General features: G+C 42.4%; 1 protein-coding gene across 9 annotated transcripts in view; it reads left to right on the top strand.

Moving 5' to 3' along the window:
- Positions 1 to 25,766, top strand: part of cacna1bb (calcium channel, voltage-dependent, N type, alpha 1B subunit, b) — a 234,243-nt gene that overhangs the window by 175,885 nt on the left and 32,592 nt on the right. For all 9 annotated transcript variants that reach the window (XM_080419994.1, XM_080419990.1, XM_080419993.1 and 6 more), the window contains 11 exons: positions 3,205 to 3,301; positions 7,130 to 7,290; positions 8,599 to 8,736; positions 12,681 to 12,882; positions 13,305 to 13,469; positions 14,101 to 14,211; positions 15,251 to 15,334; positions 17,569 to 17,685; positions 20,308 to 20,373; positions 21,954 to 22,045; positions 23,092 to 23,242. In XM_080419994.1, coding sequence (XP_080276120.1) covers positions 3,205 to 3,301; positions 7,130 to 7,290; positions 8,599 to 8,736; positions 12,681 to 12,882; positions 13,305 to 13,469; positions 14,101 to 14,211; positions 15,251 to 15,334; positions 17,569 to 17,685; positions 20,308 to 20,373; positions 21,954 to 22,045; positions 23,092 to 23,242 — 1,384 coding nt within the window. The remainder of the gene's footprint in view (positions 1 to 3,204; positions 3,302 to 7,129; positions 7,291 to 8,598; positions 8,737 to 12,680; positions 12,883 to 13,304; positions 13,470 to 14,100; positions 14,212 to 15,250; positions 15,335 to 17,568; positions 17,686 to 20,307; positions 20,374 to 21,953; positions 22,046 to 23,091; positions 23,243 to 25,766) is intronic.

Raw genomic sequence — 25,766 nt, 5'->3', positions numbered from 1 at the left:
GCGGGCGCGCGGGCGGGGACTTCTTTCCTCTACAATAGAAGAGTTAGGACGTCACATTCTAATACAACCCGAATACCTAATTTGAGCACCGTCCTCAGTGGCGCACCTCGTTAATCATTGGACTACCGATTCATCACCTCTGGGAGTCTGGGTTTGACTCCTGCTTGGGACAATACTTTTTCAAACAACCGCAGACTATTTTTTTCGCCGATAAAGTATAGTTTTGGACCATGACGGAGGCGCGCCGACTCAGCAGACCTTGAGGCCGAGGAGTCGCGCCCGAGCGCCTCCAGGCGCGAGTGCCCGCGACGACCGGCCGATGGTCTGCTAGTCGACTAAGCGCCGTCCGAGTTATGTACCGATAGGCACAGAATCGTAAATGATGTTGTGGGGACTGCGTTTGCCCCAACTGCCACTCACTGCACTAACTAGCCCGCCAGCCCCGCCCCCTTGTGCCTTCAACGGCATGGTAGAAGGCCGTTCGCTCCCTGGACATGACGCTAGATTGTCGTATAGGGACTTAACCCCAATCCTACCGTTGATGCTGAGCGCCAAGCAGGGAGGCATCGGGTCCCATTGTTGTAGTCTTTGGTATGAGGATTGAACCCTGACCTCCCAATCTCAGGGCAGACACTCTAACCACTGAGCTGGAATGATTGCATGCTGTATTGTATAGAGTGTTTCTATAGAAATGGAATTGTGTCAGTCTGTGCACACGGTCACACATTATATCTCATCTCTCTTGAGCTCTTGACGTTATTGTTAAAGAGCGTCGTTTTTTCAAAGACTCATCAAGACACCTATAACCATAAATAGCCACAATATGTACACAATCAAATAATCTATGTTATTGTATCCATTTGTAACGCAGAGATTGTACAAAACAGTTAAAGCAGCAATAGCCTACGTAACTTTTTTTTTTTTGTTAATAAAAATGTCAATTGGCATAACGACTTAATTGGGGAGAAAAATGGCTCAAAAAATTATTGGCTACTCTAAAATTACTCGAAAAAATAAATTAGGAAAATAATGTTTTAACCGATCTGTACGGTAGAGTATGTGAACCCATTAAGACCTGGAACACGTCTGTGTCATTTTCTTTGGCTATTCAAAAATAGCAGATATACAAGCTTGTAGCGCGGCACTCTGAAAATCTTGAACATTTGTGCAAAACTTTGAATATATATATTTTTAAAGCGAACATTTGTAACTCAATCTTTGCTTCCGGTGGGTCCCTGGAACAATATATTTTGAGATGGGGGCCAAATACATATCATTTTGGGGGTCCTTGACATGAAAACGTTTGAGCACCACTGATATAGAAACTATACTAGAAAGTATTTTCAGAAAACTGTTAGAAGACATTTGTAGAATCGGTCTCAGGTCTTAATGGGTTAATATAACTAAAGTGTAATGGTTGACAGTTGGCATCGCACGAAGCTCAAAGCGTGGGAGAGACGAGACCCTGGTTAAAAAAAACCTGTGTAGGACATCAATCTTACCGCTTGTAGCTTTGAATTAACACTGATGGCCGTACCGTGTATGTGACTCGATTAGCAACGCCTCCTGCCACCGTCCTTGGCCAATGTCACTGCCCATGTGTGGGTTGACTTGACGGTGCAGCCATATATTATGAACAGCGAGGTGTCACATCCCTACCTCTCTGTGACCTGTGTTAGCAACACGCGTAGCGACTGCCATTTGCAGTGGTTCCTGCAAAGAAGCTCCTCTGCAGACTAGGGGGGGGAGTGGGGCTTCTTTAGGGTGTCATCATCCACGATGATGATTTTGAGATGATGGGGGTCCGTGGCCAAATACATATCATTTTGGGGGTCCTTGACATGAAAAAGATTGAGAACCACTGATACAGAAACATACGTTTAAAAAATAAAACGTGTTGGATTTAGAAGACATTTGTAGAACCCCCTGAAGCAAACATTTGAGTTACAAAGAAAGAAGCCCAAAGAAATCTAAAAATGACTCAGATTCTTCATCGTTGATGATGTTAATTCTAGAGCATTGGTTCTCAAATATTTTTTCAACTTCAAGGACCCCCATAACTCCGAGGGCGTACAAATGGAGCCAATGGGGTCCATTTGGTGCCATTTTATACTCTCTCAGAGTTTTCAGACCTGTAAGGATCCTTTTCGAAGCCCCTCAAGGAACCCCCGAGGGTCCCTGGACCCTCACTTTGAGAACCACTAGTTCTACAGAAATTCTTGTCTTGCTCTCATGTGATCGTCCTCTCATATTTATAGCTTGTGGGTGTTTTTTTTCTGAACAATAAGCCTTTTACACTTGAAACGTGTTTCTGTATAATAATCCATCTACTCACATGCATGCTGCTCTACTAATGGAATAGATCTACCTGTATCTATGCCTGATGTCATCTAATTAGTCCTTGTTTGTTAATGGATGACGGGGTTTCATATGGTTTGACGGTTGTGTAGCTATCTCTGTGAGGGTGGGTGTTTGTGTGTGTGTGTGTGTGTGTGTGTGTGTGTGTGCGTGTGCGTGTGCGTGTGCGTGTGCGTGCACGCCAAGGTTATTATGGTTAACGAAAACTAACGAAATAACGAAAACTAAAATTTAAAAAACTTTTTTGTGTAACTGAACTAAAAACTATAATAAAAAAAAGAAATGATAACTAACTGAAACTGTATTTTGTGTTTACAAAACTAACTAAAACAAACTGAAAGTATAGATAAAATGCCCTTAGTTTTTGTTTTTCTTGTTGATTGTCCAACAGTAACTGGATATATGTTTTTAAATGGTATCTTTTGTTGAGTTTTTATTACAGAATACTTACTCTGACCTTTTTGAATCCTGCACCTGACAAATAACCCAAAGTATGAAAAAAACTAAAACTAACACTAAAACTAATAAAAACTAAACTAAAACTAAGCGTAAAAAAAAATAACAACTAATAAAGACTAGCAAACCCGCTCTAAAAACGAATTAAAACTGAATTAGAATAAAAAATTGTCAAAACGAACTAAAACTAAACTATAATGAAAAATCCAAAACTATTATAACCTTGGTGCACGCGCGTACCTGTGTATGTACGTGGCGGAGTGTGTGCCTATGTGTACATAATGTATGTGCACATTTCTGTTTCGAACAGTGGCAACACAAACAACCTCTACGATGTACCTACAACAAATCCTGTGTCTAAGCTATAACGTGTATCTTCCCTCCGCACAGAGGGACTAAAGGAAAGGACATCAACACCATCAAGTCCCTGAGGGTCCTCAGAGTCCTGCGGCCTCTCAAGACCATCAAACGTCTACCCAAGCTCAAGGTAGAGTAAAGCCAGCTGGCAAAGTGCAAAATGTCGCTCCCGATACCCCCCCGAATCAAAGTGTGTTGAGAAGACTCTTCAGATGATTGTAGTAATGACAAGCTAATCACATCTGAGGAGTGGAAGAAGTAGGTGTGTCACTGCCTCTCATACTCCTGCCATCCCTCCTGATGTAACAGCGTGCAACCCAAGCCCCCCCCAGAGCCAGGGTAGAACAGTGAAGCGGCCGTCACCTGGTGGTCAAATCTGGGATTGCAATACTAAAATGCCACTCTGCATGCTTCTACCTTTTGAAACTCTAGTGCGCCTGCTCAGTGCTCGAGTCTTCCACATTTGGGTCCAAGGAAGGTTTTGAAAGGAAAAGACGTTCCGTCCGTCCGTTCTCTAGATATATTGACAATGACACTTATAGGGGGGCAAACCTCGCACCAGAAGTTTGATTAAATACATTGCAGTGGATGAAGCCGGATGGACCAGCTCATGAACAAACATTATTTCTGAACGATTGCGACCTTCGTCATATAATCGGTTCAGGAATATAAAAGAAGACGTATCACAGGTTGTTTTCTGATCACTTGCTTTTCGATGTGCAAAGCACTTCATTTTATCGAGGCATCTAAACAGCGGCAGGTATCGTTTCTGTCTCGGAGATATCGCGAGATTTGGCTGCCGGACAGGAAATGGCGGACAGTCTCGCGATACTTTGGCCGTTCAGAAACATACTTTGTGCCCTTTAGATACCTCTATAAAATTATACATCGAAAAGCAACACAGCAGAAAATAATGTGTGATACTGTATGTCTTCGTTTATATTCCTGAACCGATTATATGACAAAGGTCGCATTCGTTCAGGAATAATGTTTGTTCATGAGCTGGTCAATCCGGCTCCATCCACTGCAATGTATTTAATCAAACTTCCGGTGCGAGGCTTGCCACCCATGATGTCAATATATCTAGAGAACGCACGGACGGAACGTCCTTTCCTTTCAAAACCTTCCCTTGATTTGGGCACCCGAATTTGGTGCCCAAATGCGGGAGTAGAGCGTTCCTTCCGGGTGCTTCAAACGGCAGTGAGCGACTTTCATTGAAATGAATTGGTGTGGGCCGGGCAGTCCGCCCTCTAGATATATTATAACTCTATGCTGTAACCTCCCTCTCACTTTGCCGTAAGTGCCGTATGAGGAAAAATGCAAATGTGTCCCAACAACCAGTGGTGGAAAAAGTACTCAAATGTTTTACTTCAGTAAAAGTATCAATACTGCAATGTAGAAGTACTCTGTTAAAAGGAAAAAGTCCGGAATTCAAAATTTACTTGAGTAAAAGTACAAAAGTATTGGTATCAAAATGTACTTAAAGTACCAAAAGTAAAAGTACTAAATGTTTGAAATGTTTGGCTATTTTCAAATAGCCTAGGTATAAAATAGGGTTAAAGTAGTTAATGTATGTTTTATAATCTAATAATCTATATCTGCAAAGTAACTAGTAACAAAAGTTTTCAAATAATTGTAGTGGAGTAAAAGTACAATATATGCCTCTGAGATGTAGTGGAGTAGAAGTAAAAGTATAGACAATTGGAAATACTCCAGTAAAGTAAAAGTACCTCAACATTGCACCATAAGTACAGTACTTGAGTAAATGTACTTGGTTACTTTAAACCACTGCGCCAACGACCCATGTTTACGGAGGGACACACCAGCGGACCCTCGAAGCCGCCGTCGCCCTTGTTGTTGAGCTTCAAAAAAACGCTGATGTGTGGCCCCGGCATGTTGATCAGATGAAAGTAATGGAGCTGACAAAAGACAGAGGATCTCATTGAGGTAATAGAAGTGAGATGATTGAGACAGATCAGGGTTGGCAGGCGCGCGTGGACGGCGCTCCGCTGGATGCCCGGGCGGAGTCAACTCGACAGAGCTGGCAGGGGATGGATGGATGGCAGTGGTGTAAAAAGTAACTAAGTACATTTACTCAAGCACTGTGTTTAAGTACAATTTTACAATTGTCTATACTTTTACTTCTACTCCACGACATCTCAGAGGCAAATATTGTACTTTTACTCCACTACAATTATTTGAAAACCTTAGTTACTAGTTACTTTGCAGATATAAATGATTACATTATAAAACATACATGAACCACTTTAGCCCTATTTTATACCTAGGCTATTTGAAAATAGCCGATCTACAAGCTCACAACGCGCCGCGATGCGACGCGTTGTGAGCTTGTAGATCTGCTATTTTCAAACATTTTAGTACTTTTACTTTTGGTACTTTAAGCACATTTGGATACCAATACTTTTGTACCGTTTACCCAAGTCAATTTTGAATTCCGGACTCTTACTTCGTAACAGAGTACTTCTACATTGCAGTATTGATACTTTTACTGAAGTACTTTTTCCACCACTGATGGATGGATTGGATGGATTGGATGGCACTCAGCACAAAAGGCCCGGCCGCTGATCATTCATCCTGCAGCATATTCATCGGCTAGATTGATAGATAGACGAAGCACTTCATCTCTCAGAGTGATCGCAGCGCAGAGCTGATCAACAGAGTGCTGTCACATGGAGATAAAATAGATGCAACAGCATAGTGAAAGAGACAGAGAGAGAGAGAGAGAGAGAGAGGGAGAGCGAGAGAGATTCATGCGAGTATATGTGTAATCATGCAAATGCATCATCGTTGCTGTCGGGCGGAAACCTCGTATCTCCATGTTTCAACTTTTTATGTAACTGCCCAAGGGTGTCTCGCAAAAGTATAGTGAAAATACAAGCCAATCTATAAGCTCCCAACGCGTCGTCTCGTGACACGTCGGGAGCTTGTAGATCTACTATTTTCGCTATTTTTTGAAAAGTTTGTGTGGAAGTGGTTGAGATCTGTCTGTGTGCTTTATAAATATTTAACCAATGAAAGGTATGAACAAGCAGAGGCGTCAATTGGGTATGGCAGGGTATTGCAGCTGCCATACCCTGGCTCCAGGAAGAAAAAAAAAGAAGAAAAAAAATTATATATATTTTTTTATAAAAAATAAATCCATGAATGTCTCTGTCTATCTGCGTTGATTATTCTGTTATTAAATTTCAGTAAAATAACTACCAATGCAAAATGATTGCTTTCACAGGGTATTTCATTCTTCACAACTGCTTGTATCTCCCCTATTCTCCCCTATCTTGTCAAATGGTATATTCCCAGGCCCAGCCTGGGAATCCCAGGTTCAACACAGGTGCAATGCATTATTGTTAATTAGCAAGCAGCAGAGGCGCTGTTTTTTCAATAGCAGACAGGCTGTTTTATTTACTTGTGAACAGTGAGTTAAAATGAAAAGGAAGCAGACCTCTCTGCATGCATTTTTTGGTAAAAAAGACTGACACAGCAACCCCCGCAGCAGACAAGCCGTTTGGCCGAAAAAGGGCCCCCCAAAAAAGGGCCCCCCCCAAAAAAAGGGCGCGGCCCAGATAGTTAACCCTGCCATACCCTAGCTTTTACTGAACTGACGCCACTGTGAACAAGATCTAAATAATAACTACTAATGTAGTTATTATTTTCTTTTCCATTTCCTGAAAAGTCACTGTTTTGGACTTGCAAGGTTTTCCCACTCGACATCCATGCGTGTATATATAGTGGGTGTATTCATGCAGATGCATGTTATGAAAGTGTGTGTGTGTGTGTGTGTGTGTGTGTGTGTGTGTGTGTGTGTGTGTGTGTGTGTGTGTGTGTGTGTGTGTGTGTGTGTGTGTGTGTGTGTGTGTGTGTGTGTGTGTGTGTGTGTGTGTGTGTGTGTGTGTGTGTGTGTGTGTGTGTGTGTGTGTGTGTGTGTGTGTGTTCGTTCCAGGCGGTGTTTGACTGCGTGGTGAACTCGCTGAAGAACGTGCTCAACATCCTCATCGTCTACTTCCTGTTCATGTTCATCTTCGCCGTCATCGCCGTGCAGCTCTTCAAGGGCAAGTTCTTCTACTGCACCGACGAGTCCAAGGGTCTGGAGAAGGACTGCAGGTGACCACACACAGCACAGTCCACACAGTTTGATTTTGACAGCAAATGTTGATTTAGTTTTAGTCATAGTCTTTTGAATAGAATTCCATTTAGTTTTAGTCATATTTTAGTTATCTGAAAGTTATAGTTTTTGTCTAGTTTTAGTCGACTAAAATATAGACTAAATTTACAGTTGTTTTAGTCGACTAAAATGTATTTTGGCGGTGCCTTGATGGCGTCGTAATGGCTGATTTTGCACTTGGTTGCATGCTGAAAATAGCCGATCTACAAGCTGTTGTGAGCTTGTAGATCGGCTATTTTCAGAGCGCAACGCCCGAGCGCAACCAAACATAAAATGACTTGTCTTTTAGTTCTACTGGATCTCTTCTCCACTCGTCCCTCACTAACATTTTAGTCTAGTAGTTTTTATTTCATTTTTATTTTGTTTTCGTTTTATTACATTTTTCGTCATAGTTTTAGTCGACAAAATCAACACTGGTCCACACAGTTTGAGCTCCAAAAACTTACATGAGAGACCTTTTCTAAACCAGTGGTGGAAAGAAAGGAAGATTATAGAAAAAATGTGGAAAGGTTCCAGGTAATGCTGAATTTATACAAACAAATGGATTACTTCGAACTGCAACACACACCCTATTCTGGGGGGAACAGTCGACATAAATAGCAGCTCTACAAGCTCACAACGCGACGCGTTTTGAAGACGTTCGGTGTAGAAGGTGAAGAGATTTGGTGTAGCAGACAACAAGAGCATGTACTGCTCTTGTTGTGTAGGGGTTCGAAGTAATCAATTTATTTGATTAGATAAAAAAATATATAGATTTTAATATAATCATTGATTTTCAAAAATAGCGAAAATAGCTGATCTACTCGAAGAGTTTGCAGAGTTCATTCAAATACATAGATATTGAATTTTCACCAAACGGTTTATGGTGGAAGAGTGTATACCATGGAGCCCGTACGGTGCCAATTTCTGCCCGCAGAGCCGCCAGTTGGCCCGACCAACGTCTTATCTTATAAATGAAACATTACCATGGAACCTTTCCCATTTTTTATCTAATCTTCCTTTCTCATCCACATCCATATTTTCCATTTCCTCTCTCTCTCTCTCTCTCTCTCTCTCTCTCTCTCTCTCTCTCTCTCTCTCTCTCTCTCTCTCTCTCTCTCTCTCTCTCTCTCTCTCTGCTTATGGTTCTGTGAACTGTCACCCTCCCTCTTTCTCTCCTTCCTCTTGTCTTTCTCCATCTCTGCCACCATCTCCCCCCCAACCCCCCATCCCCCCATTTCCTTTGTCTCCTCCTCTGCGTGTCTCAGAGGTCAGTTCCTGGACTACGACCGGGACGACGTGACGGCGCAGCCCCGGGAGTGGAAGAAGTACGAGTTCCACTACGACAACGTTCTCTGGGCCTTCCTCACCCTCTTCACCGTCTCCACCGGAGAGGGCTGGCCCATGTGAGTCAAACGACACACCAGGGGTCCTTGGGGGGGTTCCAGGGGGTCCTCAGCAAAATGTGTTAATATAGCGTCACAATATTTTTTTTTACCACTTTAAAGGGATTGTAGGCGATTCAGAGATAAACAAAGAAAAAAACTCCAGCAGTTCGTTTCCCCGACCACCAGGGGGTGACGCACGGAGGACTTCCATAGAGTTAAGGGTACTTCTAAACGGGCCATGCCGAATATAGGTTACTTTATTCGGATACAATTCGCGGAACTGCCCGCCCCTGCCGGTTCTCTGAATTTTTATTTTTAAATAGGCTCTTTCATGACAAATTGACCACATATATGAAGTTAAACAACTAAATTCTATCCAAACGCTATCTGAAAAGTAAATTATGTGCCTCAAAAACGAAATTTGAGAGCATTTTAAAACCGAAAGTAAAAAGTTCACACGGACACGGACGCGCACGGATGCGCACATGCGTGCGTTAATTTACGGCCCGCCACAAACATAAACAGTAGGGAAATACGGATTTCAGAAAGAGGACTGTGTTTCAATGCAGGAAAACACCCCAGCATCATTATATAGTGGCTGATAGAGGGGAAAAAATGCAAAATATATATATAGAGATATTTTTCAAATTTAGGCTTAATGTTGCCAACAATCCCTTTAACCTTTTATACTTTGGCTATTCAAAGATAGCAGATATGCAAGCTCATAGATGAGCTTGCAGATCTGCTATTTTTCCAAAATCTCGAAAATGTGCGCAAATCTTTGAATATGTATATTTTTTAAAGCGAACATTTTGAACTCGAATCTTTGCTTCTTGGGGTCCCTGGCACAAAACAATTTCAGAAGGGGGGTCCGTGGCCAAATACATATCATTTTGGGAGGTCCTTGACATGAAAAAGTTTGAGAACCACTGCCCTATACAACGCATAATGGCAAAGCAGACAATGTTCAATTACGTTTAGCAAACATTTAGTGTTTCATGCTGTATTCAAAGTTTTTCTAAGACATAAAACACAAATCAAATCTGCATGGCTCAACAGAAAATAAAGCAAATGTTATGGGTTATTTTTGCATTACCAAGATGGTAGACCCTAGAGTATAGTGTTAGCTACTACATGGGTTATAATGCACACAGTACCAAATGTGGACAAGAAGCGAGTCGTTTGCTTCACTTGGCTGTCGGCTTGACTGACCATTAACCTCCAGTGTCCTTTAACCCTTTCAATCCGGAATCTACAAATGTCTTCTAAATCATAACAGTTTTCTGAAAAACCTATGTTGCTATGATCAGTGGTTCTCAAACTTTTTCATGTCAAGGACCCCCAAAATGATATGTATTTGGCCGTAGACCCCCATCTGAAAATATTTTTTATCCAGGGACCCCTTCAAAGCAAAGATTTGAGTTTTAAAAAAAATCCCTTTAAAATTTGATATTAAAATATTTGCACAAATGTTCAAGATTTTTCAAAAATAGCAGATCTACAAGCTCACTATGAGCGCATTGATGCGTTCTTTTGAATTTTCATTGTTTAATCTGTGATCGCACGGCTGTGTTTATTTCTCATCAGCACTTTCGTTTTCCACTTACGTCACACTCACCCGGAGCCGGATGTAAAAAAAAAAAATCATTTCCGGGTCACATTGTTTTTCTCCGGTCATTTTCGTCCAGAATAAGGAAAAACACGGTTTTTCACACGGTATAAAAAACGAACGGACAGCTCAACTTCTATTTTCTTTGGTCCGGGTGACTAACAGTCATCGTCTTCGTGTATCACATCGTTTTCAGGCCGATCAGCGGATCAGCGATTGTCGAAAACATAACATCCGGTGAATGACAGGATATGACGTGGGCCTGTTTGGGAGGGGGCGAGCGAGGTGATCAATGTGTGGATTTGCTGCTCTCTACTGGTGGAACTGTCGTACGTGCTTGACACCACAATCAGAGAATTTATTTGAATGAAAAATTACAAAACAAACAAATTTAAAAACACGCAAATTGCTGGCACAGGGGTGAGTACATTATGAATAAACTCTGGCAGTCAATGTGTTAATACGTAGCTCAAATCTAAAATGACACAGATGCGTTCCCGGTCTTAATGGCTTAGAGGACATACAGCTCATTATATGGATCCATGGTGAGAGGTCAAAATTTCAAAAAAACGAAACAACGCAATGAAGGTGAGAGGAGCTGGCAGAAAGGTGTTCACCTAATGTACATAACAGATGAGGAAATACGCCCCTGTAACGAATGTGTTATCAGACATCCCACCCTAGAAAAAATCATTTCAGCGAGGGCAAGAAAATATATTTTTTTTTATATATTCACATATATGTTTAACATATATGTGGATATATATGATCTATATATGACACATATATTTCCTATAAATCCACATTATGCACAGGTATGAACCCGAATATGGCATAGATGCAGCATATATTTGGCATATAATTGTCGTATATTGGCATATATGTTCATATATTTAGTAGGTGGGCTCTATTTCCAGGAGTCTCCCGCAACTTAAGGGAGAGGTGGGATGTCTGTGTTGTTATTATTCACGTTCAGAAATCACCGAATTACTCTCGGCAGGACGTTATTCTGTATGTCAGGAACTCCAGCTGTTTGACTTTGGCTACTGAATTTAATAATTGAATAAAGGTCTCTCGCTGTATGTCTCTTAAGATGACCATTAGCATGCTAATGCTTAATTTATCCATACAATGGTGTCATACGATAGATGATTTATTAATAAAAATAAGTAAATGGCATGCATGCATGTCCCAATGGGCATGTGCCCAGGGCCCTAATGCTTTAAGCATGTATTAAGGCTTAATGCTCCACTTCATCATAAAAGAGTGTCACACAAAAGTAGTGAAAATAGCAGATCTATAAGTTCACAACGTTGTGAGCTTATAGATCGGCTTTTTGCACTATTTTTAAATGTTTTTTTGTGGTTTTGGACATACAAGGTTTCCACCCGACAGCAGCGTTATGTATAATGATGTTTATCTCATCTAAATACTCAGTAATGAAGTCTTGCACCGCTGGCTGCAATTAAACTCAGCAGACAATATCCAATAGTATTGTCCTCTGAATGCAGATCAGGGGAGGAGCCTTCTCTCCAGGGTTATTATAGTTCAAAACTTTTCGTTTTGATTTTTGACTTCGTTTTGACTTCGTGTTTTCAATTTCAGTTAGCTTTCATTGGTCTTTAAAGTGGATTTGCTGGTTTAACATTGTGAGCTTGTAGATCTGCTGTTTTCGCTATGTTTTTAAAGAAGAATACTGGATACTGACAAAGACTAAAACTAAGGGCATTTTAGTTTTATCGTGTTTTTGTAAAGCCTCAGTTTTAACATTTTTTTTTTGTCAATTTGAGTTTTGGTTATTTCATTACTTTTAGTTAACTATAATAAACCCTGCTTAGTGCTTATCGACAGTGGAAGTATGAGTGAAGAAGGGACAGCCTGCCTTCATTTTTTAACTCATTGTCTGCCAGAGTTAAAACATCGACTACCGTGCCCTTCCCAGCGAAAACGGTGATTTTACTGTACCTTTGAAAAACCATGGAATATTCTCCGTGACCGCCGTCCTCACGGAGATCGGCTCATTACACGCACGGGGGTCCGGTAGAATCGGGGGGGGGGGGGGGGGGAATGTTCGGCCGCGATCCTCCACTCCAGAGCTATGGCCGTTTGAATGTGGCTTGTTTTTTTGAGAAACACTTAGAAAACAACAGAAATCCGAGAAAATTTAACTTTTATAAATCCTTTAACATGAAAGGTGCCTAGATATTTTTTTTGTGTACGACGTCTCGTCAGAAGTCGTTCTTGGCAGTGATGTGAATGAGTTAATCTCCAGGAACACATTCATTTCTGAGGCGCCTCTCAACACTGTGAATGAGTTGCATCTCAGTTAAACCCTCCCCCCCCCCCCCCCCAGGGTCCTGAAGCACTCTGTGGACGCCACCTACGAGGACCAGGGTCCCAGCCCCGGCTACCGCATGGAGACGTCCATCTTCTACGTGGTCTACTTCGTGGTGTTTCCCTTCTTCTTCGTCAACATCTTCGTGGCTCTGATCATCATCACCTTCCAGGAGCAAGGGGACAAGGCCATGGCGGAGTGCAGCCTGGAGAAGAACGAGGTGGGAGAGAGAGTACATCTTCACACACACTGACATCGCTGCTCTTACTGCTGGGCTTGATGGCTGGAATTATATGAATGCTCTCACCACAGTGGTACTATAGTAATATGTGTCTGTTTGAGCACACACAAACACACACACACACACACACACACACACACACATGCACACGCGCACACACACATGCACGCAACGGACATAAACAGAATTCGATAGGTAACCAAATGCGGTGTAACACGCGCGGCGTGCTTTTGACAAATTCCTGTTGAAATTTCTGTTGAAATTCCAATCTGTGATGACGCTACACAGCCTTGGAGAGCATAAATAGTTTCAGCATTCAACGTGACGTTTTAATAACGGTCTTTCTCCTCCATGTTCGTGTTTGTTTTCTCTCCTTTGCTCTCTTTCTCACGTCGAAACAGAGAGCTTGCATCGACTTTGCCATCAACGCCAAGCCACTCACCCGATACATGCCCCAGAACAAGGAGTCCTTCCAGTACAAGTTGTGGAAATTTGTGGTGTCGCCTCCATTCGAGTACGCCATCCTGACCATGATCGCACTCAATACGGTGGTGCTGATGATGAAGGTTAGTCTACTTTAGATGCAAGTCCAGAAGACCTGCCGACTGTGTGTGTGTGTGTGTGTGTGTGTGTGTGGGGGGGGGGGGGCACCAGTGGCTCAGGAGGTAGAGTGGGAAACTGAATATTGCTGGTTCGATCACCAGCTCCCCCTGGCTTAGTGGCTAAGTGTCCTTGAGCAAGACACTGAACCCTAACTGCTCCCTATGAGCAGTGGTGGAAAAAGTACTCAAATGTGGCTCAGGAGGTAGAGTGGGAAACTGAATATTACTGGTTCGATCACCAGCTCCCCCTGGCTTAGTGTCGAAGTGTCCTTGAGCAAGACACTGAACCCTAACTGCTCCCTATATGAGCAGGTAAAAGGGCAAATTTCCTCCACCATCGGTGTGTGAATGGGTGAATGTAATGCACATTGTAAAGCGCTTTGGATAAAGGCGCTATATATAAATGCATTTATTTACCATTGATCAATCAGCGCCAAACTTTGTATGACAAACTTTGTACTCCCCCCCCCCCCCCCATACCGTATATGTTTTATACTTTTTTGTAATATTTAAATTTCATTTAAACAGTGGGGCTGTGATTGCCCTGTGCTTCATAGTATTTTGACTCTGTGTATTTCTCTCTTTTGTCCCACAGTTCCACGACGCTCCTGTCCTCTACGAGGCCATGTTAAAATACCTGAACATCGTCTTCACCGCTCTCTTCACGCTGGAATGTATCCTCAAGATCATCGCTTTCGGTCCTTTGGTGAGCTTTCTACGCAAAGTAGTCAACGAGTTGGAGTCAATTTGTTGAATTTGTGGGTATGGATATGCCAAGCTGTAGGCTTGCAGTAGGTTTTAAGTCCATCACTCCAACATTGAGCTGCTTCAAATGTGCTCCTCGAGCATGTTAAAGCTGCAATCTGGAATTTATTTGAATGAATAAAATGGTATGTTAATACTATGTAACTAGTCCAATATCTCACCTGTCCTAGTAGGAATTCCCACTTGGCTGAGCATTAGATGTTTGGTTTTGAATCCTGGTTGTTACAGTTGCAATTCCTTACAAAATTACAGATTGTAACTTTACTTAACCGCTTTGAAATAACTAATATCTAAAAAAGTCTGCGACTGCCGACTAGAATCGTGAGTCGGGCGGGCCTACATGGAACGTGACTTTAAAATCACTCTCACAATCAAAATTGAAAAGGAGGGACAAAGGAGAGCAGAGAAGAGACAGAAGATGGGATGAACAGATGTAGGGCACAGAAAAATGCATCTCCTGTAGCCAACGTTTGGCCCGTGGTGAGGCATTTCTTATATGGCTCCTTTCCAATCACAAGGCCCCGTTTTGACACATGCTTACCGCCTCCTGTTAAGAACTAAGCCTGGGTCTGTTGTTCTACGCACTCAGCCGCTGTGTCAGTACAAATCCCACCACCAGGGGGCCCACAACAAAACGATGGCCTGAGGAGACAGCAGATTGTTTTCTGTGTGTGTGTGTGTGTGTGTGTGTGTGTGTGTGTGTGTGTGTGTGTGTGTGTGTGTGTGTGTGTGTGTGTGTGTGTGTGTGTGTGTGTGTGTGTGTGTGTGTGTGTGTGTGTGTGTGTGTGAGTGAGACAGAGAGAGAAAAAAATAAAAAAGTCAAAGAAGATGGCAAAAGTAGTGGAAATAGCATACAATCTGTGACGCGTTGTGATGTACATCGGATTTAAGTGATTTAAGGGTCCCGGGTTGGGTTGTTGATAATGGTCAGTCACCCTATCTCAATCTCTATCTCCCTCTTTCTGTTTGCCTTTCTGTAGAGCTACATGAAAGCAGCATGGAATGTGTTTGACTTTGTGACAGTGCTGGGGAGCATCACAGACATCTTGGTTACAGAGATTAAGGTAAGATACCATCCTCATGTGCACTTCTCTGGTGTGTTCTTCTACTCAGTGCCTCTGGGCTGGACTTATGAGGCTTGGTCACCGCCAGAGAAAACGTTGGCACTGCAACCTTCCAGAACCTTCTGTGATGTGTTTTGTTTTGTTTAAATTTACTTTGTAACCAGAACCGGTGAGGTACGTCATAAACAAATTAAATGTAAAAAATAAAAATAAATGACCAACAGATGACAGCTTCCTTTCTCTGCTTTCAGGAGGTGTAGTTCCAGACTCTATATAGCATGCAGAGATTGTGGAATAGTTGTCTGGCTACGCGAGACTAACCCTGCTCTTATATTTCTGCTCTAATAGCCCCCATTCGTATTCTTGTATACACTACAAAATAATGTATTTATTTATTTTGTTTGTTTGTTTGTTTGTTTATTTTACAAATCTAACCCTGCTTGGTTTCTGCGCTAGCAACTCCTAGTGGTTGGTTGTGTCTGTTCAGCAAGGAGGGCATCTGGTTACATGTACAGTAATTACTCACTTTGAGGAGAAAAAAAGCAGCAGGTGACTCCATGCGTGTCAAGGGGCGCACAAGGCCTCCCCAGGTCCAGTTGGTAGCGACATGGGCTTTGTAATTGCAGTATTACAGGTGTGAATTTGCAACGGGAGGGGTCTCCTCACTGGCAGGGGAGACAGTAGGGGCTACAACAGCAGTGGCAACACAGAAACATGTGGGGAGGAATACATACAATACTTCAGGACTTCTGATGGACAGTCTTAGAACTTTTTCTCAGAATTCCTTAGTTCAGAAAGCCATTATTGCACTTATTTACGACATCGGAAGGAGCATGTATTGACCTTTAATTGGCATAATGTCTAAATTGGGAGGGAAAAAAGGCAAAAAAATGTATTGGCTACTCTAATAAAAATCCAGCTTTGTGGTTTAAAGGATTGTGGTCGCTGTTGTTTACTGTAGCGTGCTTTATTGTGGCAAACTCTGTGGCGGTTGTGTGACTCTTTTTTTCTCTTCACATGACTAGCCGTCTTTCTTTTCTGTCTCTTTCTCTTTCCTTTCTCTGGCTTTTTCTCGTACTCGTGTTTCCATGCTCTGCTGTGTGTTTGCCGCTGGTACCTTTGCCCTCATTGTGCCAACCTCTGCCCAATTCTGTTCCGTCTGGCCGACCTCTAGACGGCGGTAAGTTGCTTTTCTTGTCGGGCCGCTGCTTTCTGACCTTTTTTTCCCTTTTGTCTCTGTTTATCTCTATCTGCTCTGCAGTTTTGATACACACCTCAGGGTTTCAAAGAAGCACATTCATTCAGTAGTCATTTTCATGTCAAAGATAATGACACACGCATACACATACAGTTATGTCAGAGAGCATACAGGTGTAACCAAATGGACCGTTTGGTTACGTTAATCCATCAAGACCTGGAACGCGTCTGTGTCACTTTAGATTTCTTTGGCTATTAAAAAATACCAGATATACAAGCTCATAGCGCTCATGCCGCGCTATGAGCTTCTATATCTGCATTTTTTTTAAAGAAAATGTGTGCAAATCTTTGAATATATATATACATTTTTAACTCATATCTTTGCTTCTGGGGGTCCCTGGAACAAAATATTTTGAGATGGGGGTGGGGGGGGATGTCCACGGACAAATGCATATCATTTTGGGTGGTCCTTGACATGAAGTTTGAGAACCGCTGATATTATAGCAACATTTTTTTTTCAAAAAATCTTTTTTAGGATTTAGATGACATTTGTAGAATCCCAAAAGATTTCAGTAAAACATTTTCGGTTTAAAAAACATTCAAAGAGTTGCACAAATTTAAAAAAAAAAATTGCAGATCTACAAGCTCGTAGCCTCGATCTCCAGGCTTTTGTTTTTTAGTTTTGCTCAAAAATAAGAGCCTGGACCAGCCCGTTGACGGAATTTTTCTCCGGAGATTTTGAACCCGCCCCTCTAGACCAGATATCAGACCCGCTAGGGCAGCCTAACAAGCTCGTATTGTGGCACTCGGTGCCGCGCTACGAGCTTGTAGATCTGCAATATTTTCTAATAGCCCGAGTATAAGATAATGGTTAAAGTGGAAAAAAATCTAAAACTACAGATGCTTTCCCGGTCTTCATGGGTTAAAACAAATGACCGTTTCAGTAAGTGATTTTGCTTTGCACTGGATATGGTCTTCTTGATATGTGACCAGGTTGTGCATCATGTCTCTCTCTCTCTCTCTCTCTCTCTCCAAAGGACAAGATGATCAACCTGAGCTTCCTGAGGTTGTTCAGGGCGGCTCGTCTCATCAAGCTGCTGCGTCAGGGCTACACCATCCGCATCCTCCTCTGGACCTTTGTTCAGTCCTTCAAGGTAAAACGCACACACCAGTGGTGGGAAAAAAGTACCTAAGTAAAAGTATCAATACCACAATGTAGAAGTACTCCATTACTCTGCTAAATCCCTAAACTGTAAACTGTAAACTGTATTACAAGTAAAAGGCCTGTGTTCAAAATGTTACTTGAGTAAAAGTACAAAAATATTGTACCAAAGTACCAAAAGTAAAAATACAAAAATGTTTGAAAATAGCCGATCTACAAGCTCACAACGCGTCGCGATGCGACGCGTTGTGAGCTTGTAGATCGGCTATTTTCAAATAGACTATGTATAAAATAGGGCTAACTTGGTTAATGTATGTTTTATAATGTAATAATTTATATATGCAAAGTAACTATAACTAAATAATTATAGTGGAGTAAAAGCACAATATTTGCCTCTGAGATGTAGTGAAGTAGAAGTATTAAAAATTGGAAATACTCCAGTAAAGTACTTAAGTACAGTATTTGAGTACATGTACTTAGTTGTACTTAGAGGTCTTCAACAGGGGGTCCGCGACCCCTAGGGGGTCCGCGGAGGTACTGCAGGGGGTCCGCAAAATTGTTGTTTGATTAAACAATATTTTTGTTTTTAAACATTTTTTAAACATTTTTTTCCCCAAAAATGTCAATTTGTCTTTAAACATAACATGACATATTTTAATTTTACCTTTACAACCAGCACATGAACGTTAAGGCCGAAATATTTCAAATATAAAGTGCTGCCCACCCCCCCCCCCGCCCGGCCACGGATGTTACAAGTTAAAGCGCACAGGTCTAAGTACCCGTATCCTCCGTATTGTTCAATAAAAAGCTTTTTAATCCGATCGCTGGCCATTTAAACCGAAATCGGTTGGGAGGTGTATTGCACCATGATATATTATTACTAAAAAATTAAAAAAATAGAACATGGCCGGTGATCGGATTAAAAAGCTTTTTATTGAACAATACGGAAGATAACTTGCGCTTTAACTTGTAACATCCGTGGCCGGGGGGTCATTACTTTATATTTGAAATCTGAACGTTTATGTAGATGTACTGGTTGTAAATGTAAAATGTTCAAAAAAAAGGAACAAGTAGCGTCATGACGCTTGTGACAGACGAGAGTCATGTGAACCATGGCTACTACTGGGACAACCTGTATAGGAGCAGGCAACCATTGTTTCATATAAAACACAATTTTATACATAAATATACAATATATGTGGTGGCCCCCCCTACCCTATGAGGTAGGGGGTCCCTGCTCCATCACCCCATCAGTTTGGGGGTCCCTGGCCTGAAAAGGTTGAAGACCCCTGCATACACCACTGACACACACACATTTTAAAAGCTTCAGTAGGCCCCTACTTTATTTTGACGAGTAAACGTTATTTTAACCAATAATGCTTGGTTCATGTTAACGCTACCCTCTGTAACCCTAATCGCCAACCTGAATGTTTTCTTAATAATAATCCTAAAGATGCTTAAACGGGTCCTTAAACATGAGGACCTTATGCTATTAATTCACCCGAAAGTGGGCTATTTATTGTTTGTTTGTGTGACATCTTGAACAAAAGAAAAATCTGGAACAAGGCAGATTTTTCACTGCGAATAAAACAACACACTCCCCAAACGGCCTATCGTGACTTCTTGGGTCAAATGTGACCAAATGTCAAGCGTTTGTACCCTTCCAGTCATCTGGTGCCGTCCCAGGCACTTCCGCATTCCAGGAACGTGGAAGTGCCGTTCTCAAACCCGAGGCGTAAAAAGGGTGACGTGTCCGCTAAAAAAAACTGTGAAAACGAGTGAGACGCGCCGTCGTTAGCGGACTTGAGCCACGGGAGGCACCGCAGAGTGAGCCGCTAGGCGAGCAAGTCGCCGTGCCGAGCGTTGAACGAATGAACTGTATGAATAGTTTGATGAGAAATGTTTGCAGATGCATTCTTGGATGGTTTATTCATGACACTCCCAGTGTGGCCTTATCTCTAAAAATATGACTTTTTCATCATGGGGCCCAGAACAATGTTCCCACAGACTTTAGGCCCCCACAAAAATACGCACACACACACACACACACGCACGCACACGCACACACAAGCATGCTTTGGCTTTCAGATGTTTTATCCCCAAAACACACACAAAACCGACTGGCTTGAAGTCCCAGATCCACACGGGAGCCACAGAGTGATTATTGTTTATCCCCAAAACCCCATGACAAAGCAGAGGCATGCTTTTCCTTTTAAAAGCCCTCTCTCTGCAGTCTGCAGCGCACACACACACAGCTCTGTTCCTATAGGACTCCCTGTAGAAAGATGACAGAAATGACGAGAGAACACAGAAAGGACACAGCTGAGGGAATTTACAACGACGCAGTGGTGGAAAAAGTACTCACATTTTTTACTTAGGTAAAAGTATCAATACTGCGATATAAAAATACTGTGTTACAAGTAAAAGTACAGAATTCAAAATGTATTTGAGTAAAAGTACCAACGTATTGGCATCAAAATATACCTAAAGTACCAAAAGTAAAAGTACTAAAATGTTTATACTGTATAGCAGATCTACAAGCTCACAACGTGCCGCGATGAACAGTAGATTGGCTATTTTATTATAATATGTATTTACTTGTTTGTTCCCATAGGCTCTGCCTTATGTCTGCCTCCTTATCGCCATGCTGTTCTTCATCTACGCCATCATCGGCATGCAGGTGAGTGCCAACAGAAACACAACCATTTCCTGTCATCAGGAAAAGAAGCCAGGGGTGCAGTGTGAAGCACGGAGGATTTTTTTCAAAAATAGCAGATCTACAAGATCGTAGCGCGGCACCGAGTGCCGTGAAGGAGTTTAATCCAGGGGTCTTCCACGTTTTCAGGCCAAGGACCCCCTCGCTGAGAGAGAGATGAAGCAGGGACCCCCACTACATATTGTATAAAATTGTGTTTTAGATTCAACTTTTTTTGTTTACTTGGTCTGCCCTTTTTTCCCTCTACACCATTACCTGTTTGCCAAAAATAGCCGATCTACAAGCTCACAACGCCTCGCAGCGCGAGGCGTTGTGAGCTTGTAGATCTGCTATTTTTGGCTAAAGTTCTCCTCAGAAAAAGGGATGCTAGGGTTCAAGTGGTTAAGGTAAAAAAAATAATCGTATCACACAAAGATTTGGCGGACCCCCTGTAGCAACTCTGAGGACCCCCCAGGGGTCCCGGACCCCCTGTTGAAGACCCCTGGTTTAGTCCATTAAGACCGGTAACGCACCCGTGTCATTTTAGATTTCTTTGGCTATTGAAAAATAGCAGATCTACAAGCTCATAGCGCGGCACCGAGTGCCGCGCTATGAGCTTGCAGATCTGCTATTTTTCTAATCTAAAATTAGCGCAAATTACGTCCAATTTACCAATTCTTCATAACTCCTTAGTGCCCCAGCCAAGGGTTCAAGGTTCAAGGTTGTACTTTATTGTTACATCTTGTGTACAGGTACATAAGAGTAAAACTTATTTTGGTTCGGCTTCCTTCAGACAATGCAGCAGCATTTGTAATAACAATGGACTAAAGAAAAACGTAAAAAGATCTAAAGAAAGAGTGCAAAAAGAGCAAAAAGAATGAAAAGAGCATCATCAAATCAAATCAAATGTACATGTGCATAAAATAAAGAAAAAACACTTGGTATGTTGTATACACCACCAGCATTTTTCTTCAGTGGCTGTCACCTAACTTTGTGTAAACAACTTCACAGTATCGTCATAGGCACAGTTGCTATGTATGGACTGCTACTTGTTTCCAACGACAGAGTTATCACAGACATCGTATAGACTTGTCGTACTAAAGCACATGACGGATAATGGCCTCTTAATTGCCAGCGGGGTTCCATGCACAGGGACATGTGTTAATGCTGCAGGCCAGGCCAGCTGTGTAGCCGAGCCTTTGGGCATAAATAATGAATAACAGAGAGAGAGAGGACCTTCAAGGCATTTCAGAGGGACATCACATTGTGTCGCTGCTAAAGTCACACATGTGCACACACACGCGCGCCAATAGTGACACTTTGTTTCGCACTTGCTCTTTCTCTCTTTCTCTCTCTCTCTATTACACATAGAAACAAGCACATGCACACAGAATATCGTCTCTGTCGGGGTGGAAACCCCAGAGTTAAAAGTTGTGAGCTTGTAGATTGTAGATTTGCAGAATGTTCGCCTATTTTACATACTGTACCCAGAATTAGGACGCTATAGGGTGGTTAACAGTTCATGTAACTTCTGTTCCGTTCTTTCTTCTGTCCATCGTCCTCAGGTGTTTGGGAACATTGAGCTGAATATGGACACAGCCATCAATCACCACAACAACTTCCAGACCTTCTTTCAGGCTTTGATTCTCCTCTTCAGGTCAGTGGATAAGGATAGGATAATTCCTTTTAACAGGACGTTCATGAAAGTCCTTGCGGGCTTGTTTCCAATGAGGGCCTGTGAGCAATTAGGGGTTAAGAGTCTTGCTCAGGGACAAATTTCATTTCATCGACACATATGCTGGCGTGGCCTGGAATCGTACCTGGGGCAACCAGGGCCTCTGGCTCCCTAGGCGGGCTCACTAACCACTCAGCTATGGCCGCCCCCAGTATGACTCCATTGTTCTCCATTTTTTACACTTTCATGGTTAAATTAAAGTTCAAGGTTTCTTTATTGTTATATCTTGTGTACAGTTACATAAGAGTCAAATTATTTTACTCAGCCACAATAGTGTTTAACTGTCTATGTGTCACTCTGTGGCCGGTATAACTCGGAAACCGTAGGAGCGTTCGGTCAAGGGGTTTGAATCCACCGGCGTGCATCCGGTTTGGCCGAGTGAACGCAATTGGCTCGTGTTCTCGGGGGAGGGAAGCCGTTGAGGGTGATCTTTGTCGCTGCATGCACTCTTATGTCCTCCCCATAGGCAGGTGAGCCAGTAGGACACAACAGCAGTGGCAGCACAGAATGCATAACGATTAAATTGAGAGGAAAAAAGGGGTAATAAATAATAAATAATTAGCTACCTCGAAATTAAAGAACGTTTTTTTTTCTTCACAGTGTGTCTGTTGGTCCTGGCGCTTAAGGTGTAATAGCACTAGTTAAAAAACACTTGTTAATTTAACACAAACGAACACTGAGGATTATGCTGTGTATTATTATTTCTAATATCATATCATCATGTAATGCAATAACTACACTATTCCCTGCTGCAGTAGCCTGCACATAGCAGTATCTTGTGTGTTCGTTCATATACAGTATTTGAATAATTTGAGTGATTTGTGTTTGCACGTGCGCGCACATATATGTGTGTGTGTGTGTGTGGGTGTGTGTGTGTGTGTGGGTGTGTGTGTGTGTGTGTGTGTGTGTGTGTGTGTGTGTGTGTGTGTGTGTGCGTGCGCGTGCGTGTGCGTGCATGCGTCCCTCAGGAGTATGACAGGCGAAGCGTGGCATGAGATCATGCTGGCGTGTCTCAGTAATCAGCCATGTGATAAGCTCTCAGGCTCTTCGGGGAAGGAGTGTGGAAGCGACTTTGCCTACTTCTACTTTGTCTCCTTCATCTTCCTCTGCTCCTTCCTGGTCAGTATACACTTGGATGCTTTCATTCCTTAAAGGTTTCATGACATTCAGAAAGAGAAGTCTTTATCATGGTCCTTCAAACATGTATTAAAATGTTTTAACTGAAAAATCCACTCCAGTGAGCCATGGCAGGTTATTTTCTCTCTGTGTTCTGAGGCCTTTTCAGCTGCAATGAAAAAGAAATACTATTTGTCTGCGGGTGTCGTTGTTGAGGGATTTTGCCTGTCAATCATCGCTTCTGCTCCGCCGCCCCCAAAGGAAAGGATAGGGGAGGGGCGGGGAGGAGAGGGGGTGGGATTAATGGACTATGACGTCAAAGTCCAGGGGACAATCCCAGCACTTTTTTTAGCCTAATTATTCAGAAAACCCCAAACCACAGAAAATCCACTGAATGTTCAAAAAAATCGATCTGCACAGAATGTTCACCTGTTCTTTTGCCGAATGTTCACCCATTATGAAATGGCCAAAATTGGGACGCTAGCGTTCATGTACTTAATGTCCTGAACATCCTTAGTGAACATCCTGTTTATAGCTGTTACTCTGGGAAATGACTTAAACAAGCCAAACAGCTGTTAGTTGCCTAGCCTACACAAAATGTTCTCCAAAAGCTTTTCAAGGTATGCCTCCTATGGGGCAAGCTGTCTTGACACTGTGTGTGTGTGTGTGTGTGTGTGTGTGTGTGTGTGTGTGTGTGTGTGTGTGTGTGTGTGTGTGTGTGTGTGTGTGTGTGTGTGTGTGTGTGTGTGTGTGTGTGTGTGTGTGTGTGTGTGTGTGTGTGTGTGTGTGTGTGTGTGTGTGTGTGTGTGTGTGTGTGTGTGCGTGCGTGCGTGCGTGCGTGCGTGCGTGCGTGCGTGCGTGCGTGCGTCAGTGTTAATTTTGTTGACTAAAAGACTAAGGTTTTGATATTTAGTCGACTAAGACTAGACTAAAGCAAAACAATTTCAGATGACTAAAATAGGACTAAAACTAAATGGTGTGTTATTCCAAAGACTAAAGGCCCCTGCATGCTATCAAATGAGTTGGTCACCCTATCACCGTTTGTGACCACCGAAACGGTGGTTTGGATACTAGGCGCTCATAGTCCGGTGGTTTGGGTTAGTAAAAACAGAGAGATGTGTTGAGGTGAGCGGTGAGTCGCTTATCACCGCAGCTCAGTGACGTCATGTTGTAGTTTTCCCCCCCCCTTAACACATTGAATGCCAATCGCGTAGATCTACGCGAACCTATTTAAAGCCGCAGCGTGCCAGTCGCGTAGATCTACGCGAACCGCCGATTCCCATGTTAACTCTTTCAGTGCCAAGAGTATTTTCATAAAGTACTCCCAAACTGCCAGGAATTTGCGTTTATTTTTATTTTTTAATTTTGTAATTTTTCATTCAAATAAATGATCTGATTGGGGTTTTAAACCCATAATACAGTTCTACCAGTAGAGAGCAACAAATCGACACATTGATGATCTCGCTGGCTCACTCGCCCCCTCCCAAACAGGCTCACGTCATATCCGGTCAGAACCGGATGTTGACATTTTCGATAATCGTTGATCGGGCTAAATTACGATGCAATACACGACTACGATGACTGATCGTCACCCAGACCAAAGAGAGTAGACGTGGACCTCTCCGTTCGCTTTTTATACCGTGTGAAAAAAACGTGACTTTCCCTATTCTGGCCGAAAATCACCGGAGAAAAACAACGTGACCCGGAAATGAATTATTTTTTTACATCCGGCTCCGGGTGAGTCTGATGTAGTCAGGAAGCGAAAGTGATCATGAAAAATATACAGAATAGCGCGACCACAGTCAAAAGTAAAAACTCGGGATTTCTCGTGCTGGCACTGAGGGTACTCGGGAAAAACTCGGGATATGTCGGGGCGTGGCACTGAGAGAGTTAATCGCCCAAGGTGCACTTTCCGAATTTTTTTTATCCATTTCCGTTTCCGGTTTTCGGTCGGAAACGGAATTATTCGGGTTCCGGTTTTTTCGATCGTATCCGCTTCCTGTCTGGGATCCTGTTTAAAACTCGATTTTCTCGGTTTGTTGTTTTTCTCCTCGCTGATCACTGTTTAGCGTGTATCGGCTGTAGCTTCAAGATGGCGGCTCGCATTTGGAAACTGTTTTCGCTGGACGTTTCTCACGGATCCGCTGTGTGTTTAGAACCAAATGAACGCGCACTTTTAACTTATTTAGCGAGGTCTGTGGCGACATGATAAAAACAAAAAAACAACAATAAAACGCTGGCACTGGTGAGTACATTATGAGATTAAACTCTGGCATGGAATGTGTTAACCCTTTCAGACCTGGAACGCATCTGTGTCACTTTTGATTTCTTTGGCTATTCAAAAATATCAGATATACAAGCTCATAGCGCGGCACCGAGTGCCGCGCTATGAGCTTGTATATCTGATATTTTTGAAAAATCTTGTTTTTTTTTTAGTTTTGTTTTTTCAAAAAACTGTTCGGATTTAGATTTTTTTTAAGAATTGCCGACAAGACTAAATCAGAATTTGCTATCAAAATTAGCACTG

The sequence above is a fragment of the Gymnoscopelus braueri genome, assembly GCF_963280865.1.
Source record: "Gymnoscopelus braueri genome assembly, chromosome: 22".
Taxonomy (NCBI): Eukaryota; Metazoa; Chordata; class Actinopteri; order Myctophiformes; family Myctophidae; genus Gymnoscopelus; species Gymnoscopelus braueri.
The sequence above is the reverse complement of the archived record's forward strand: the minus strand, read 5'-3'. Positions and strand labels throughout refer to the sequence as shown.